Here is a 16,104-nt window from a genome sequence, read left to right on the forward strand (position 1 = left end):
GCATTCTTTTCTGCAGTCTGTGCGATCCCATCTTGAATGCTATTGCTTCTTTTCCTTCCAGCCATCTATGTCTCCAGGGGCTCAGAAGGGCTGACTGCTCAGATCTGTCTGTTTCCAGGGCTATGGATAGACTTCTCAGTGCTCCTGCTGGTCTCTGGAGTGGTGAATTCTTCTCTGTATATTACAAGAAGTCCTTCACCAGCTGTTCTGTTCAACTCTGACATCTGAACAAGAGCCTATAGCTCTGATTATGGTGAATAACTGAAAGCGCAACCGCACAGCAACAGAGTGCTTCTCTGCACCTTCTGCTGACATAGTTTATTCCATTCTGTATAGTCAGTCTCCCATCAGGTCATGCCACGACTCCTATGAACTCCTTGTGGGACTGTCCATCAGTGCTCAGGGCTTTGCTTCATTGTTGCAGTTAAGCCATTTTGCTGTTTATTTTCTGTGAATATGCAGGGCAATTTAGAATTTACTCTTTGGGATGGTCTTGATTGTAATGTTAAAGTCTTTGAATGCATTCCTGTTATTTAGGAATAAATAGGGTATATATTGCTGAATAAAAATATTTTCCGTTTACAACATAAATCAAGTGACTGGTACTATGAAGGCAGGAGCAGAGTGGATGAGATGCTTATTAGGTTCTAAAGGCCACTTTAAAGCCTCTACTTATTTCTAATCAATGAGCCATTACAAGCTTTTATCTTTTGTTTTCAGCACTCCTTTAGTGCAGAGTTCTTATTACAAAGGCAGCCCAGCCAGCTGTAATGTGTTGTCACTGCCTTTAATGGCGGTGATTTATGTATATCAAGCCAAGGAAGAGATGCTCTGTGTTTTAACACACCCACTGGTGACTTTGGGTACAATCTGACTTTCTGTCAAAGCTTAATAGCAAATTAAAAAAATCGCTGCAGGGTGTAAGCTTGGAAATCTCTTTTTTCAGTCTACACAGGTATAGCTGGAGGCTCTGTTATGAGTTTGGAGACATCCCAGTCAAGTCGTGTCCAGCAAATACCCAGAAAGTGTCACCCTTGCTGACTCCAGGATGTTACACCCTTGAGAAGTGGGGACAGACTCTGACCCACCTTTTTTGCCATGTAAAATACTCACAAGTGGTAGAATGAAAGTTAGCATAAACAAAAAGTAGGCTGTGGAGGCAGTACTGTGTTGCTTGTTTGCTTGTTTTTTTCTGAACACAGCTCTTTTGGGTTTCATTGGTTGATGGGCAGCTGAGTTGATTTAAAAACTTCTGCTGCCTACAGGGGTAGGTCTTATTCTGCCCTTATTTAATTGATTAATTCAATAGAAAAAGTATACCCCCATTTACTTGCATGGGCAGTACTGCTGTTGCAACTGCATCAGTTACCTCAAGGAGCTGACTGTGAAAACGTTTGTATTTTCAAACACATCAGTTCCCTGAACCTCACTACAGTTTCTTAAATGTTAGTGCTTATGCAAGGGAGGTGAGGGGGTGGGTGGGCTTGAAGTTTTTGCAAGGGCAGATTCAGCAACTTGGGTTTAGACTGGATTAAACTGATACAGAATCACAGCCTTAATCCTTGGATATAGTACATTAAGCTTAAACATATACCAAAACCTGTGGGGACAGGGCATCATCAGTAAATTACATTTGTCACTACATTCCCTCCCACTCTCACCTGCGGGAGGGAAGACACTAGTAAACACTGCCAGCTTTTCCTCTCCTTCTTCCATGGTGAGTAAATAAGGCATCTTGGCAACAAAGACAGCACATCCAGGAATGGAAAAATGCTTCTGCATGCATCCAGAAGAATTTTTTAAAGCAAATATCACTGCAGGATCTGTAGTCACTACTGCAAATACAGAGAGGCTGGTTGCAGGTCCTGGGCTTCTGAATATACATAATGGTCTGTATATGGTAATGGCAGCCTTTCCAAATCTATATCTGTTCAGACAGCACTGCAAAACCTTACGTTGCTCCCCTGACAAGACATAAATGTTTCTGCGACTAGGGCAGATAGCTAAAGCAGCCTTAGGTTATTTTCAGATATGCTTCTCATTGAGGTGCATGCTGAGTAAAAGGACAAAAAGCCTTTCCTCTCTAGGTCACAACTGCTCCTGATGTGTTCAAGTCATCTGAAGTGCCTTCTGCTTCTATAAGAATAGAAGAAATATTAGAGCCTTTACCACAGAGCTTTGTTTCTTTTCTGTTTATGGTTAGTAATTAATGTTATTGAGATGTGTCAAACAGTCAGTAGTCTGTACAGTGCCAGTTGGTGCAGCATTTGGGAGGTGATGACGGAGTCTGACTCACAGTATTGATCATAGTACTTGATCCAAGTATGGCAGTGGTATGACAAATTGATGTAGTGATGCATTGTATAAAGGCAGGAGGATTATGGGTGTAAATAACCCTTATGTCTACTGATCTTTACATTGTGTCATAGAATAATTGGTTGGAAATGCATCAGGTTTCCCTGCCAAAAAGTAAATATTCACCCAGTGTAATGTAGGTTACTCAAGTGAGCAGAAGTGTTGCTGAAACTCATGCAAAAGGGACTGTGTTTCACTGTGATATGTGGCTTTCTCAGAATCCTGTAAGAGGCTGAGGCAGCGCTGTTGCTTTTCCACCTGTTTTCTACAAAATCTGGTTATTTGAGAGACTGGCAATCCAGTGCTGTGTTTGTCATAAAACAGTGCATGGTGTCCCTGAAGAACTTTCCAGTATAAAGAACTTTCAGTGGGAAAAGGTGTTACTATTTTTTGTTATTCGGTTGGTTGGGTTTTTTCCTTTGTTTGTTTTATTACAAAGGATAATGGAGCTTGTGCAACATACTGTATGTTGGTTTTGGAACCTAAGCTGGAGAAATGTTATGGTCTTTTTCATTGTGATATTAGTTAATTGTGCCATGTAATAAGGCTATCACAAATAGAGTTGTAGGATCTTTGCAGATAAAAGCATGTGAAAGGCTATTTTATTGCTGTGATTTAGTTTGCGGGAGCTGGATCCCAGCCACTTCCTACAGACTCATTTGGATGCTTTAGTGTGAAATCCACTCAGGTGGAAAGCTCTTATACCTACAGATCTTTACGCAATTTTGTGAATTAATGGAAGAGTTAGTGGCAGGAGAACAGGATATCAGAGCTGCCCTAAAATCTGCTGTTAATTACTTGCACATTTCCGTGTCCATTATCTGCCTTCCAGCTAATTCTAGCGGAGCCCTGCTGAGCCTGAGGCAGTGTGCTGGAAGGCTGTCTGGTTGCTAGTGCCTGGCAACTCCTTTCTGCTCACCTTCAGAGATAAAAGAAAGGATTAACTTTAAATGGACGGACTGGGAACATGTTATCTTAACATATTTCTGTAAAAATAAATATTGTCTGCATTGTGGATGTTTCTGAATAAAACACAGGTGTAGAAACTGCATCTATTAACATGTATAGGTAGGGTTACATATATGTTACAGTAAAGGTGTTTGGCAGGGGGAGTTGTTTTCTAGCTTTGATTGTCTTTCCCCACCTTCCATCCCTGGGCATACATTTCCCTTTCTGATTCTAAAAATTGAGTTCTGTCAGAAAATGTGTTGTTCAACTCGATCCTTCTGACTGTAACTTCTTGTAGAAAGGAAAGAGGAATTAGCTTTATTGTAATCTGTGGCAGCAAACCAAAGGAATGCGGTTTTATTCTGTGTCGTTTGGCAATGTTTTTAGGTAAAACCTAACCCCTTCAGAGGGATGCTTTGAATATTTTCTTAGAGATGCTTTCTGAAATGAGTGTATTTACATTGTATGGAGGTGTAAATGTGCTAGGGTAGTATCATTTGTCTTGAAGGCATAGCAAAAACTCAATGTCTGAAGTAGTAGGAAAAGCACAATAAAGAGAGAATGCATCAGTCTTGGGTAGTTGTACTTGCACGGTGCCATCAGGTGGACACACTGTATTCTTTACAGTTAGTGTAGGTGCCTTGTCCATAGTAAAGTAGGAGTGCTTTTGTTGGCCTTATACTAGAAGACACAAATTAGGTGATATCTGTGGGACAAGGAGGGCAGTTCTAAGACCTAATACAAAACCGAACTGCTCTGCTAAGTGCCTTGCAATTAACAACACAATCCCTTCCAGTTGAAAAATCAGATCCTTCTGATTTAATTTCTGTGGACAAGATGGTGAATTCTGTCAGCAAGAAATGATGGGTTTACTTTGCACTGATATTGCATGTTATAAAGAGACTAAACCTTTAATGCATGTCAGTAAGCAGCTGGTAAGAGTTGTGGCTGTGCCCTCTCTTTGATCTCTCTCCCTCTAAGCCTCCGTCATTGAAATAAGATTGTTGCTTCACAGCAAATGGCATCTGGGACACAGCATTGCAACCTGTCATGTGCCTTACAAGGGTATTTCTTGTGTTAGAATAATATTGCTTGCTCTGTAGATATGGTTTCAAAACTTCTTACTTAATTTGGTGAGCATCATAAGAAGCTTTAGTATTTCTGCCAAAATAGTACTGAGTACCAGGTCACTGTGAGTCACTGTGGTGATAACGAAGTGCTTCTTTACGTACCCGTAATAAGTACTTTTTATTTATCATCTTAGTATTCAGTCTCTACTGTAGCACTGCGTTATTCCCAGTACTAGAGTAACTTTAAATTCACACTGTTGTGGCTGTTTCTTTTGTTACCATTAACAGGTGTTTGTTTATTCTTGTGATGTGATTATATTTCAGTAACAGATACTTTCCCAGAACATTTTTAAACTTCTGTCATATGTTTATTCCCAGCAGGAATTGACTCAGCTATTTTTTTTTTTAATTTTTTTTTTTACAAACAAGAGGTTCATTCAGAGTTTTTTATTGAAAACTAAGAGAAATTGCATACCTTGCACTTTAGATTAATACAACAAGCTTAGTAAACTATGAAACACAGATCACTTTGTTCCAATCCCTTCTGTGTCTTCTGGAAGACATTATGGACAACTTCTTTAAGATGCCCAACTCAGTGCCTGTATTGATAGTCCTGTTGGAGAAGACAGAGCAAAGACAGAAAAGTCTAATACTAGGGAAAGGAGAGAAAATCTTGGCAGTTAAAATAAGCAGGCATTGCCAGCTAGTGTGTTTTGAAATGTTGCCCACAACAGTCAATCCATTCCAATGATGAATGCTTTATTTTCTTGAAGACTAGAACACCATTTCAGTATTCTGGCTTTAAAAAAAAAAATCCTTAGATGGATATTTGATTTGAAAGGTTTGCTTTCCTTTAAGTGCTTTTAAGCTGTTATTTCCGTTGTATTTAGGGGCATCTTTGCAGCTGCTGTTTACAACAGAGAAATAAGTTGCTGGAGTGGGAAATGGCTATTGCATCTTGAATTACACAGTATTTATGAAATGTCAGGACAAGCTGTGGTAAGCAGCTGGAAATATGCTTAGATCAGTGGATATTTAATTTCCTGTATGGCACAATATATTGCTGCACAGTGTAAAGACAGTAGTTTCCTAAGATCCAGACAAAACATGTTTCTGTGTTCTTTGTGACACATCATAATCGTGACCAAAGAGGTGCTGAGAAAAGAGATGCCTGTAGATTATTTTCTCCTAGTTTTTGAAATTCGTTACCCACATTAATCTGAAATAGCTCAGTTGTTTGTGGAGCTGACTGAGGAGTTGCTGAAGCTAAAGGTGGAAAAATGAAGGGGTTGGTGAGGCATTACTTCCTGTGTTACTGGTTTGTTTATGTTCTGCTGTTTAAAACGTTAATCTCTATTTGTAAATGCTAGTATACCTAGGAAGCAGGCAGGATTTTTTTGTTAAAATGAAAATGAGTCACAAAACAATAAATATATCCTTTTAATATATATTAAGAAGTAGTACATGTGACCTAATGAGAGACCAGAATACTCTCTGTTAGTACATAAGACATGGCAAAATGACCACTTTCTGCCCTAAGCAGTTTATGAATTAGGTGTAAGACAAAATTTGCACATATGATAAAAATTACATTTTATAGTACATGATATTTTCGAAGTTTTCTGTGGACACCAACTACCTACTCTTCCTTCCTATTCTTTTTACACATGTGGTGTTTTGTAGAGGATTGGCAGGTCATACATTCAAGATAAATATATTGATCTCTGACTAATTTTTGAGCATTAGAATACTTGTGTTCCCTCTCCAACCTTTTTGTGCTGATATTTGACAGAATCTTGGATTCTAGATACTTGCCCGCTAGACTGAGATACCACTAGAATGCGTAAAATCAGAAAATCAGTACAGTTAATCTCTCTAATATATGAATTGCTTCTAGACAGGTAATATTTTACTTACTAGGCAATTTCTGTCTGTAGTTTCTTTGAGAGCTCAGAAGTTGAGATCTATCGGTGAGCTTGAATTGGATACCTGTTTTACTTGAAATGTTTCTATTCCCAGTTTGAGTGAGCATCCTAGTGAGAATAAATGTGCTAAGACAGATTTAAAATTTGCATCCTCCTTAATTTGATGTTTTCTTTACACATGGCTGTTTTCTCTTGGCTTTTGGGCTATGCTTTTGAACTCATTCACTGGAATATTTGGAGACAGCAAATAAAGGGTGGGATTAACACTTGTTAAGTTAATTCAATTGGAAGTAACGTTGTAGAAACATTTGCACAGTCTTTGCCCAGGTTGTACGTGAGACTGAGACAGTTTTCATAATTTACTGATATTCAGCTTCTAAACCTTTAGAAACATCTATGTGTTTCATTGCCTTTGACTGTTTCTTTCCCAGCTCCCGTATCAAAACTGTGACATAATACTATTAGCACGATAAGCAAGTTTTAGAGAGTGAAACTAGGTTTATGAATGTTTGACTTGAATCTCACAGGAAAAACACTTGTTTATTGCCTTTAAAATATACTGGTTTGATGGGTAAGCTGAGCCAAGAATGAAACAAAACTATGTGAAATGGAATGGAAGTGGAAATGGTCTGCGTGCTGGTGTCAGCCAGTGCTAGAACTGCAAGACTAAATCTGCTATGTTAGTGAGGGACAGATAGGCAAAGGGCTTTTTTAATTCAGAAGTAAGGTCTCCCACGGACACTGTTGTCTATTGCATCATAGTTGCATATTGTTTGGCTTTTAAATTCTTCGAGCTGTTAAACAACTTTTTCTTGCATAGTGCAGATCAACCAATAATCTGCACTGAGATGGGATCCCTGGATTATACTCACAGTGTTAGTACATTGGTCCAGGCTTACTTCTTCTGTGCATGTACCTACACGGTGCTTAAATGTTATATACGGGTAGTGTGAGACACCAAGTTATGAGACACCAAGTTATGGGTGTTAGTAGCAGTTATGCTGGATACTGCATCAAAGCCCTCTTTTTTTCAAAAAGATGGGGATTTGGTGGGCTCAGACTTGTGCACTAAAAATAATAATTAGAGCTGCAAGACAAATTTGTGTCTAATTACTGTATGAATGGAATTGGTTATTTAAAATTGGTTATTGGCTGTTTCTTTCTGCTTGTTTACAGGTTGCATGGCCGATACCATGAAATGGCACCAAACGTTGTGCCCATGGACTATACAAAGGACCCAGATGTTAAACTACCTATGCAGCTTATAATAAACATGCCTGAGCTAAAGGTATCACTTCTGACTGCTTACAAACTGTATCTTCTTAAGTTATGTAGCTCATCTGCCAGAGATTTTGCCAAGTGAGTTTGATATCCTGAAGCAATGTGGCATGCTGAGGTCTTCCCCTTCCTGTTACTGTTCAAGGGCAAAACCAGCCTCAGAAACTGGAAAATATCTAGGTGGATGTCTTTTTTTCAGAGATAGCTGGGATAGATGTTAAAGGAAATGAGTAGGAAATTAAATTAAATTTTGCAATCTTTCAACTTTGTATATATCGATCCCTTAGAAGCCAGTGGGATCTCTGTGGGAAGAGCTGGTCAGAAATCAGTTCTTATCTTTCTTATCTCTCTGTGTGTTGATATGGAATTTGCCAGAGGTGTGCAGAACATTGCTGATCAAAAGTAAAAATTTTCCCCTCTTTTTCTCAGCTGCAAGAGCACAATAAATATTATTTTTCTTAATTATCAGGAGGTTTCATTTTTCATGGAGTCATTACATGATAGGGAATGGAGAGACAGTCCATGTAACTACGAGAGAAGCAGTGGGCATAAAGCAATCAGTGCAAAAAAATTGAGACAGTATTTGGTTATTATTTTATCAGTTCAACAATTGAATATGGTTTTAACAGGACAAATATGGATTTTTACAATTTATTTTTTAAACAGTTCATTGAATTATGTTGTCTTTGGTCTTGTGGTCTATTTTTCTTTTTCACGTGTGCAAATTAGTTGACACCTTTAAATTACTATCATGTAGAAACAACTATATGTTCACTGTGATAGTTGTATGAAGTATTATTAAGCTTTTTAAGAGCAATGCCATAAAAAAAACCCTTGTAATTGATGGCCTTCCACTTCATTTCAACGATTTAGAAACTCTTCCTTAATGTTGTGAGATATCAAATATTTGGCGGAAAAAAAAGTACAAGCATAAGCAATGCTTTAGAAATTCAGTTGCGGAGGAGTTTAAGTCAACATAAAGTGAAAGACATTTGAATTAGATTTGAAGTTGAAGTTCACAGGACCCCTTGTTCCTTTAGTACCAGACTTACTGCATGTTTGATTTTGGGACAATACCATTTATTGAACAAGAAGCAGATTTCATTCTAAAGAATGCTTGTTAAAACGTGTTTGACCAGCATTTCATATAAATGGAAATATTAGAGATTGAATGCATATGGGTGTTTAATTCAATAGAAGACCTTTGAAAAATTTTCATCCTTCATTTTTGACTGTGATTTACCAGATACCTGTGTAGAGCTTAGAAATTTGGGTGTCTGAAGAAACAGAAATAATTTAGGATTCTTTTTCACACAAAGCATGGGATTCTTCAGCAAAATCCTAATATATGTTTATACTCTTTCTAATGATGAGTTGGCCGTGTAATAAAGTAGATGAAGATATAGCTAGCTTTAATTCCAAAATTACAAATAAAAAATAAGAAATTATAAGTTTTAAAATTTTATAAATAAAAAAAAATGCAAGGAAAAGTTTAGATATCATTAATTCTATCATAAAAGCCATAAATGCCACTGTCATCAACACAGCACAGCTACACTGAGTTACTAAAAATATTAATAGTTAAGGATTTTGGTAGGGCTGTTTTGCTAATGACCTTCCTTAACAATATTGTGTAGTATGGGAATAAAATTGGTATATTCCTCACTATTGTTTAAATAGTTATGGAATTGAGACCTGTGATATGCTATGAGTTGTTCCTAGAACTTAAAAAATAGTTCTTTCATCAGCTGGTTGAAAGCTATTCAGCCTTTTAACTCCTAAAGCTGCATAACCCAGCCCTAATTAGAATCCAGCTCCAGGTTAGTTTCATAGCAGCTGTGTGCATGTTCCAAGTATGTGTCCTTGGCTGCCACAGGTATAAGCGTAACTCCCTCTTCTGCAGCTTGCAAAGTTGACCTTCCTAGCTCACCTCAAATAAAATGAATGACGTTTAATAAATCATGCAGGTACCGTAGTTTAAAAAAAATTCTTCTCATCTTTGCCCATTATGTTACGCAGTATGAAGTAGGACAGGATACAGAAGTAGTGTAATTCAAGGTTTGTTTATATATGAACTTGTAGTATCAGCAACATTCAAGAAAACATTATTTTTCAATAATATTATGTGTTTAAATGTATTGAAGTGTCTATGAAAGAGCCTAAATTATGTGCCTGTATACTCAATGATGAAAAAAATGCATCTAGATGAGTACTTGTGGAACTTTAAAACAGGGGGTATAAAGATCTTGCTGAAAAGTTCTTTTCAGTTCATTCAATTGCATAAAATAGTATATATTAACCATTCGGATATCTTATAAATATTTCACATAAGTTTTGAATAACATAAATGTTTTTATAGTTTTTTCTTATTGTACAAATAAGGAAATTAGGCAACAGGCAAAATTAACATACTTTGCAAAAACGCCCTGTGTTTTAGTTACCTCAAATTGAGTCCAATTTGGAGATAGCAACGAAGATTTCAAATTTTATTATCTATAATTAGATTTAAGACACAATTAGGCATCAGAATCAGTAGCCTGCAAGAAGCTGCTAGCACAAGCAGATCTAATTAGGCCCTAAGGCTGTATTCGGAAGTATAGTGTGGAATTACTCAGTGGAGCTAAAAGCTGGGAATTGGAACACTTGCTCGAAGTCTTCTTTGTCCTGCCTACAAGATCATGGGATCAGATGAATAATACCAACAGGTGAATAGAGAACAATTATACACAATTTTTCACAAGGACAAGGAAGTATTGCATGAAATCACAGACAGACGGCTGACATAATGTGTGAATATACCGAGGAACTCATTGCCACAAGACATTTTGGTGAAGACAGCATTAGTCTTCAAAACTTATTTAAGTGCTTTTATAGAGCAGAATTCCACAGATTGCTCTTAAGTTTTATGACCTGGATGTAATATCTAACTCAGAAAGTCCTTGAAATGCTCATTGCACTAATCTCAGAAAATACTATGGGAAGGATCACTGGGTATATCTCCCTCTTTTTTTTCAATTCTTGCCTTATCTGCCAGTGGTTCCAGTTAGAGTTAGGCTGGTGGGCTGGATGGACTCACAGCAGTTCTCGTATTATACTTTTTCCCCCTTAGAAGCAATGCCTACATCCATTGGATTTATTCTTAATGCCCCAGTGAGATTTGTCTGAGATGATTTAATTAAAGGACCTGCTCTTAGCAGTAACCTGGAACCAGTCATTTGAAGCTTAGCAGCTAGTACAAAAAGAAGACGACTCTTCATCTTGAAACAGGAGTATTTGCCTGACTTACTGAAGTGCTGTCATGTCGGACAGCTGTATATAAAAATGCAAATTAGTGTTGCATGGAATACAATATGACAAAAATTACTAATGGTCTTACCTACGTGAATATAAAATAATCAGGGTTTTTTAGTAGCTGGCAGGATGAAATAGCATGGGCTTCACAAAGCCTAAATACGTGGCAGCATCTTGAAGTATTCTGATTGTTTTCAGCTATCTGCTGTTCTTGCTTACACATAAATATTGAATTCTTATCTTTGTGATAAAATGTGTCATCCTTAAGGGCTTTTGATTCATTCATCCATTACTGCAAGTAGTTTTATATCTCTCTAACATGTCTGCAACTCATTCATCACTATAGCGTTTCTAGATGCTTGTACTGGCACTTCTGGTATGGACAATCAGTATTCCTTAAGTTTTATGTTATTATCTGTAGGATCTTGATAGCGCAATATGAAATTCTCTGGCTTAGTTATGTGACTGTGAAGAGTTTAACTGCCAGATGGCTGATAGTTGCTTTATGAAAAATCAAGGCTAAGTTCAGAAAAGAAACTTTTTTTTCTAATGTTCTTTTTGGCTTCAGTGATACAGGATTAAACACTTAAGGAACAGCTTATTCTATGAAAACGTAGATGGGAAACTACTATATTTACAAGAAGGCCTGGTACTTAAGCTGAGATATAAACCAGAAATTTTATCCTGAACCACGATTAGATTTTGAGATACAGGAGCACATCTCGCTACCTTAACAAACTTAGGTGGTAATGATAATAGACTTCCATGAGTAAAGTGGATCATAATCTATCGTCTTGCACCACATCAAGTCTGTGAGGCTTTCTCACCCTGCTTGAGAAGATGTCTCTAGGGTAATGGAACTTGATTTTATGAAAATATCAGGACAAAATTCAGTGTCAAATTTTCTAATAATGCTCTCCCAAGTCTCATAAGGCTGTGGAAGAACCTTATAAATATTGCTGTCAAACCACTCATTTCAGCAATTCTAGCAGTTCATAGAGAAAGTGCTTGCAATAGCTAGCGAGCTTGTTTCCAGTAAAATATCAGTTAGAGGAGACTAGATCTTTCTCCATAACTCTTTCAAAACATTAACACTAAAAGATATTGAAATGCCACCTAGGAGCTCAGTTATAAACCGGGGTCAGTCTTGGTCATGGAGCATTTTGCTATTTCCTGTGCAGATGGTGGGGAGGGGGAGAGAATCTTTCCCCTAGAGTTCATTTTCTAAGCAATCTAGGTAGTAACTCCAGCTCATACACTAAGAAAAATATATCTTTAACCTTTGCAACTTGACCAGACTACTAAATAAATCGTTCTGGTGTTTTCTTTCTTCAGTAAATTTTCATCAAGGTGAAGACAAAGCCAACATTTGAATCTTAAAATAGAAATAAATGAACTAAATATCTACTGAATTTTAATAAAATTAGTGATAATTTCAATGCACCTGGCTTTTTTCATATACACATTACATTTCTAGTTACTGGCAATGTTGAGCTCAGTACCACTGCAGGTTCTGACAAATGGATAGAATCAATAATGCACTTTTCTAAATTAGATTCTGCTACTATAAAGATAGATCTTTACCTAACGCATTAATGTTTTGAGCCAGGATTTTTGTGTTTCAAAGGAAAAAAAATGCTGATGGTCACTCAGTTTAATTGGTAATGAATTATTCACTAACTCATGATTCTTAAAAGTTGAAAGTGAGGACAAGAAATAAATAAATAAAGAAGGGGCAGATACTTTAAGTTTATTAGGTCTACCATTACACTGAAGTTAACAGAGCTAGTTTACTCCATCTGTTTCATTGCAGTCTCTGTTCTCTAATTTTGACAATCTTGGTTACACAGGCAGCAGTCTAATAAATTAACTTTAGGGCATATGGGCACCTGTGAGATTGCAGCAATTAATATTGCAAAATTGTAGCAATGATATGGGCTGTTCAGTATGAGACCATGTAGACAGCAAAAGTGATTTTTATTTCAAAACAAAACTTATTTCACTCACGTTATCCCTGTCATTTCCACAGAGCTAGATGTGGGAATGTAACCTGAGATCACATGTGATCTGTAGAACTGGGTGGGTGGCCATCTTTGTGACACATACGTCCCTAATGGTCAGAATCTTCAAATTGGTGTGTGCCCTGTCTCTGGTTTTTGTAGTGTAGAGCAATCTTTCTGTCAGGAGTTGGTCATAAAAGGACTTCCTGGAGGGGAACCATTTTTGTTTCATTCACTTTACAGTCTGTTGCTTTCTTTTTTTGGCTCACGCAGTAACTTCATTGATTCTCGCAGGCCTTGTCATTAGCTGCAGTGGTGAGTAAGGTAGTTCATAAATCCACACGCTACTGAAACGGAATGACCAGCAGGCACAGGAATCAGTCAGGAGAAAGAAAGGACACACAGGGAACAGTGAATTGATCACACATTTCAGAACCAATGTTAGCACCCTATTTTTGGTAAGTTTAAACGTGAATGCATGCAAGTTCCTTCAAAATAAAATGAAAGCACTTCCTACAATTTTAAGAGGATGGAATTTTAGAAGTAATTTCAATGAGTTCTCAGTTTCAAAGCTTTCCATGTAACAGGCAATGACACTTGAGAGAGCAGGTTGATACTCTTCCCAAGCCCCCACCGCTGCTCTGGCCAATCTTTGCCTGTAGCTCATCCCAACTTCCTTGCCTCTGCATCCTCTTAGTTGTTTCTAGTTATGATGGGATGTTTTACCCCTTCCAGACCACTATTCTTGCTTCTCTGAAGCCCCTTTTTAAGTATGTGTCTCAATCAACTGTATGTCCTCCAAACGTAGTAAGTGAGGGCCATTTTCTCTCCATTGAACTCCAAATCTATACCTGCTTGATGGTCTTTACCAGTATTGTCTGCAGTTTTCTGCTATAGTTAATGAATCAGTTTTTGTTAAAATGCCTTATATTCCCATGATATACTATTATGTTCTGTAATATTTAAGCAATTCCGTATGCAACCAGAATCTTCAGTTATTTGGCTGTTGTGATCATAGTGGAGCCTTCAGTAAAGAGGTAAGCTCATTGCTGCAGTCTTACATTTCTGCTTTCTGACAGAATGACGCGATCATTTTTTAAAAACTTAAACATATCAATTTACCTGTATCTTAGCTTTGGTTTGTGCAGGGTTTTCTTAGTACCCTGTAGGCACTGCAGAGAAGTTTGATGACATGAATATAATAATCTACACATGAAAAAAAAATTGTTGATTTTGAGGAAGAAGGACAAAAAAAACCTAACAAAGAAATGTGCTTTTATCTGCTCCAGGGACAATTTGTTGTTGCACTTACTATACTTCCCTTCCAAAGCACCAGCCTCTCCTATGGAGATCTGGTAATGAACAATTTAGCCATTTTTATATTAATGTTTGTCTGATAAGAGTTCATTTCTATTTTTTTAGAAATAACTCCTGAAATTTGAGAAAGGTTTGCTTCTGATAAGTTCTGAACAAGTCCTGATTAAAGCATCCAAAGGGATTATGGCTTTCAGTAGTCTGCAAAGCAGACTGGTTTGTGCATTTAAATATCTTCTATAATGTCGGTGGGGACTTACGTCCAAATACAAAAGAGAAAATTATCATCATATTTCTGTGGATATAAAACTGAGAGCCATTTTCTAATGACTGTCTAGCCTCTCCAGCTTAGTTATCTTGACCTATCTTACAGCTTTACTTGCAACCTCTTATTTCCAAAATGCAGTCAGCTTATGAGAATAGGATGCAGTGCTTTAAATAAGTTCATCAAGCTGCAAAACGGATAGGGCAAAAGGACAATGCAGTGCTTTCCTAGAGCCTGTGATGGAAACTAGAAGACATGGGAAAATAACAAGTGACTTGGTAAGATTTAGCTGCAATCTCAGGAATAAACCCTATAATAGTTTCTTAGAAAACTAATGGTTATGTTTTATTGTATGGTGTTCTAGGTCTGCATGTTGGAATAGATGCTACATGACATTCAAAAATGTATAGAAACACAATTATCTGAGTAGAAAAAGTGATTGTTAAAAAGATGGGTGGCACTTTTACGAGGATTATCTCAAGCCACTACAGCAGCATCAGTCTGCAAACCAGCAGAGTTTTAGCTGTAACAGTTCTTTATTGTTTCTGTCTCCCCTCTCATTTTTATTGTGAGAGGACAGAAAAAGCTTTTTAACAGACAAGTGTAAGTTTCTAGTTTTAAAAGGATTCTTTTTTAAACAATTAATGCTTAAGGGAAGACAATCTAGGAAGGAACAGTATTGTTTTCCCCTTTACTCCCTTCCCCCATGGCTTTTCCTTTAAATATGATGGAACCTTAATCTGTGCTCTTTAGAGTAGAGGTAATGAAATTACAGAAAGGATGTGAAAAGTATCTCTGAAGGTAAGCTAATACTTTCCATTGTGTAAACCACAGATATACTGCCTGAAGACACATAATATGAGAAAGTTAAAGGAAAGAAATCAATAGGAGGAAAGATTTTATTTTTCATTTACGTTTTAGAGATCCATTTGGCCAAGAGTTACTTAAGAAGTATGCTTAGGTCCATTTAATTCCTTGTTAATTCATCTGTATTGTCAAGATCTCTGATTTGCCAAATAGATAATTCATCTTATGCTACTGCAATATACTTATTCAGTCAGAGAGATCATGCCTAGCATTTCTAATGCAGAAAGTCCTGGGTTTGATATTCACTGCTGATAGGGATATTTGCATCTGTGTACTCCCTGTTTGTTACCCAATGCTGCCTCTAAGATGTCAGTTTACAACTGTTGCTGTGACACTTAGTTCTGATGAGGTTTGTTCCAAAGAAAGCAATATAGTATTTTAGAAATAAAAAAGATAATTTTTCTAACATGTTTTCTCATCCACTCTTATATTTAAGACTCAGCTGGACATGGTGCTGGGCCATCTCGTCTACATTGTGCTAGAAAGGTTGGACCAGATGATCCTTGAGGTCCCTTCCAACCTGGTATTCTATGATTCTATGATTTAGCATTCTCTAATATTAAACGTTTAACAGATACAACAATATTTAATGTGATTTTTAGGAAGAAAGTGGGCCTTTTTCACATATTTCAGCCCAACTGAATCTTACTTTAGCTTATTAATAAACTAACAACTTGAAACAATAGAATCGTTTTCCACTGAGCGTCTGTATGTATATTCATACCACAAACAGGCATATTACCAAGCACTCAGGTCAGATACTTTAGCCTTAGCAGTACACACAGATGCAC

General features: G+C 37.1%; 1 protein-coding gene across 9 annotated transcripts in view; it reads left to right on the forward strand.

The window, feature by feature from the left end:
• CIB2 (calcium and integrin binding family member 2) overlaps positions 1-16,104 on the forward strand; it is a 56,239-nt gene that overhangs the window by 29,072 nt on the left and 11,063 nt on the right. For 8 of the 9 annotated variants that reach the window (XM_087743087.1, XM_087743082.1, XM_087743088.1 and 5 more), the window contains one exon: positions 7,475-7,586. The exons of the other annotated variant lie outside the window; for it this stretch is intronic. In XM_087743087.1, coding sequence (XP_087599213.1) covers positions 7,475-7,586 — 112 coding nt within the window. The remainder of the gene's footprint in view (positions 1-7,474; positions 7,587-16,104) is intronic. 9 annotated transcript variants of the gene reach the window in all.

Source organism: Nipponia nippon, unplaced genomic scaffold (assembly GCF_047370975.1).
Source record: "Nipponia nippon isolate SJK-2023a ecotype South Korea unplaced genomic scaffold, ASM4737097v1 scaffold_9, whole genome shotgun sequence".
NCBI classification, from domain to species: domain Eukaryota; kingdom Metazoa; phylum Chordata; class Aves; order Pelecaniformes; family Threskiornithidae; genus Nipponia; species Nipponia nippon.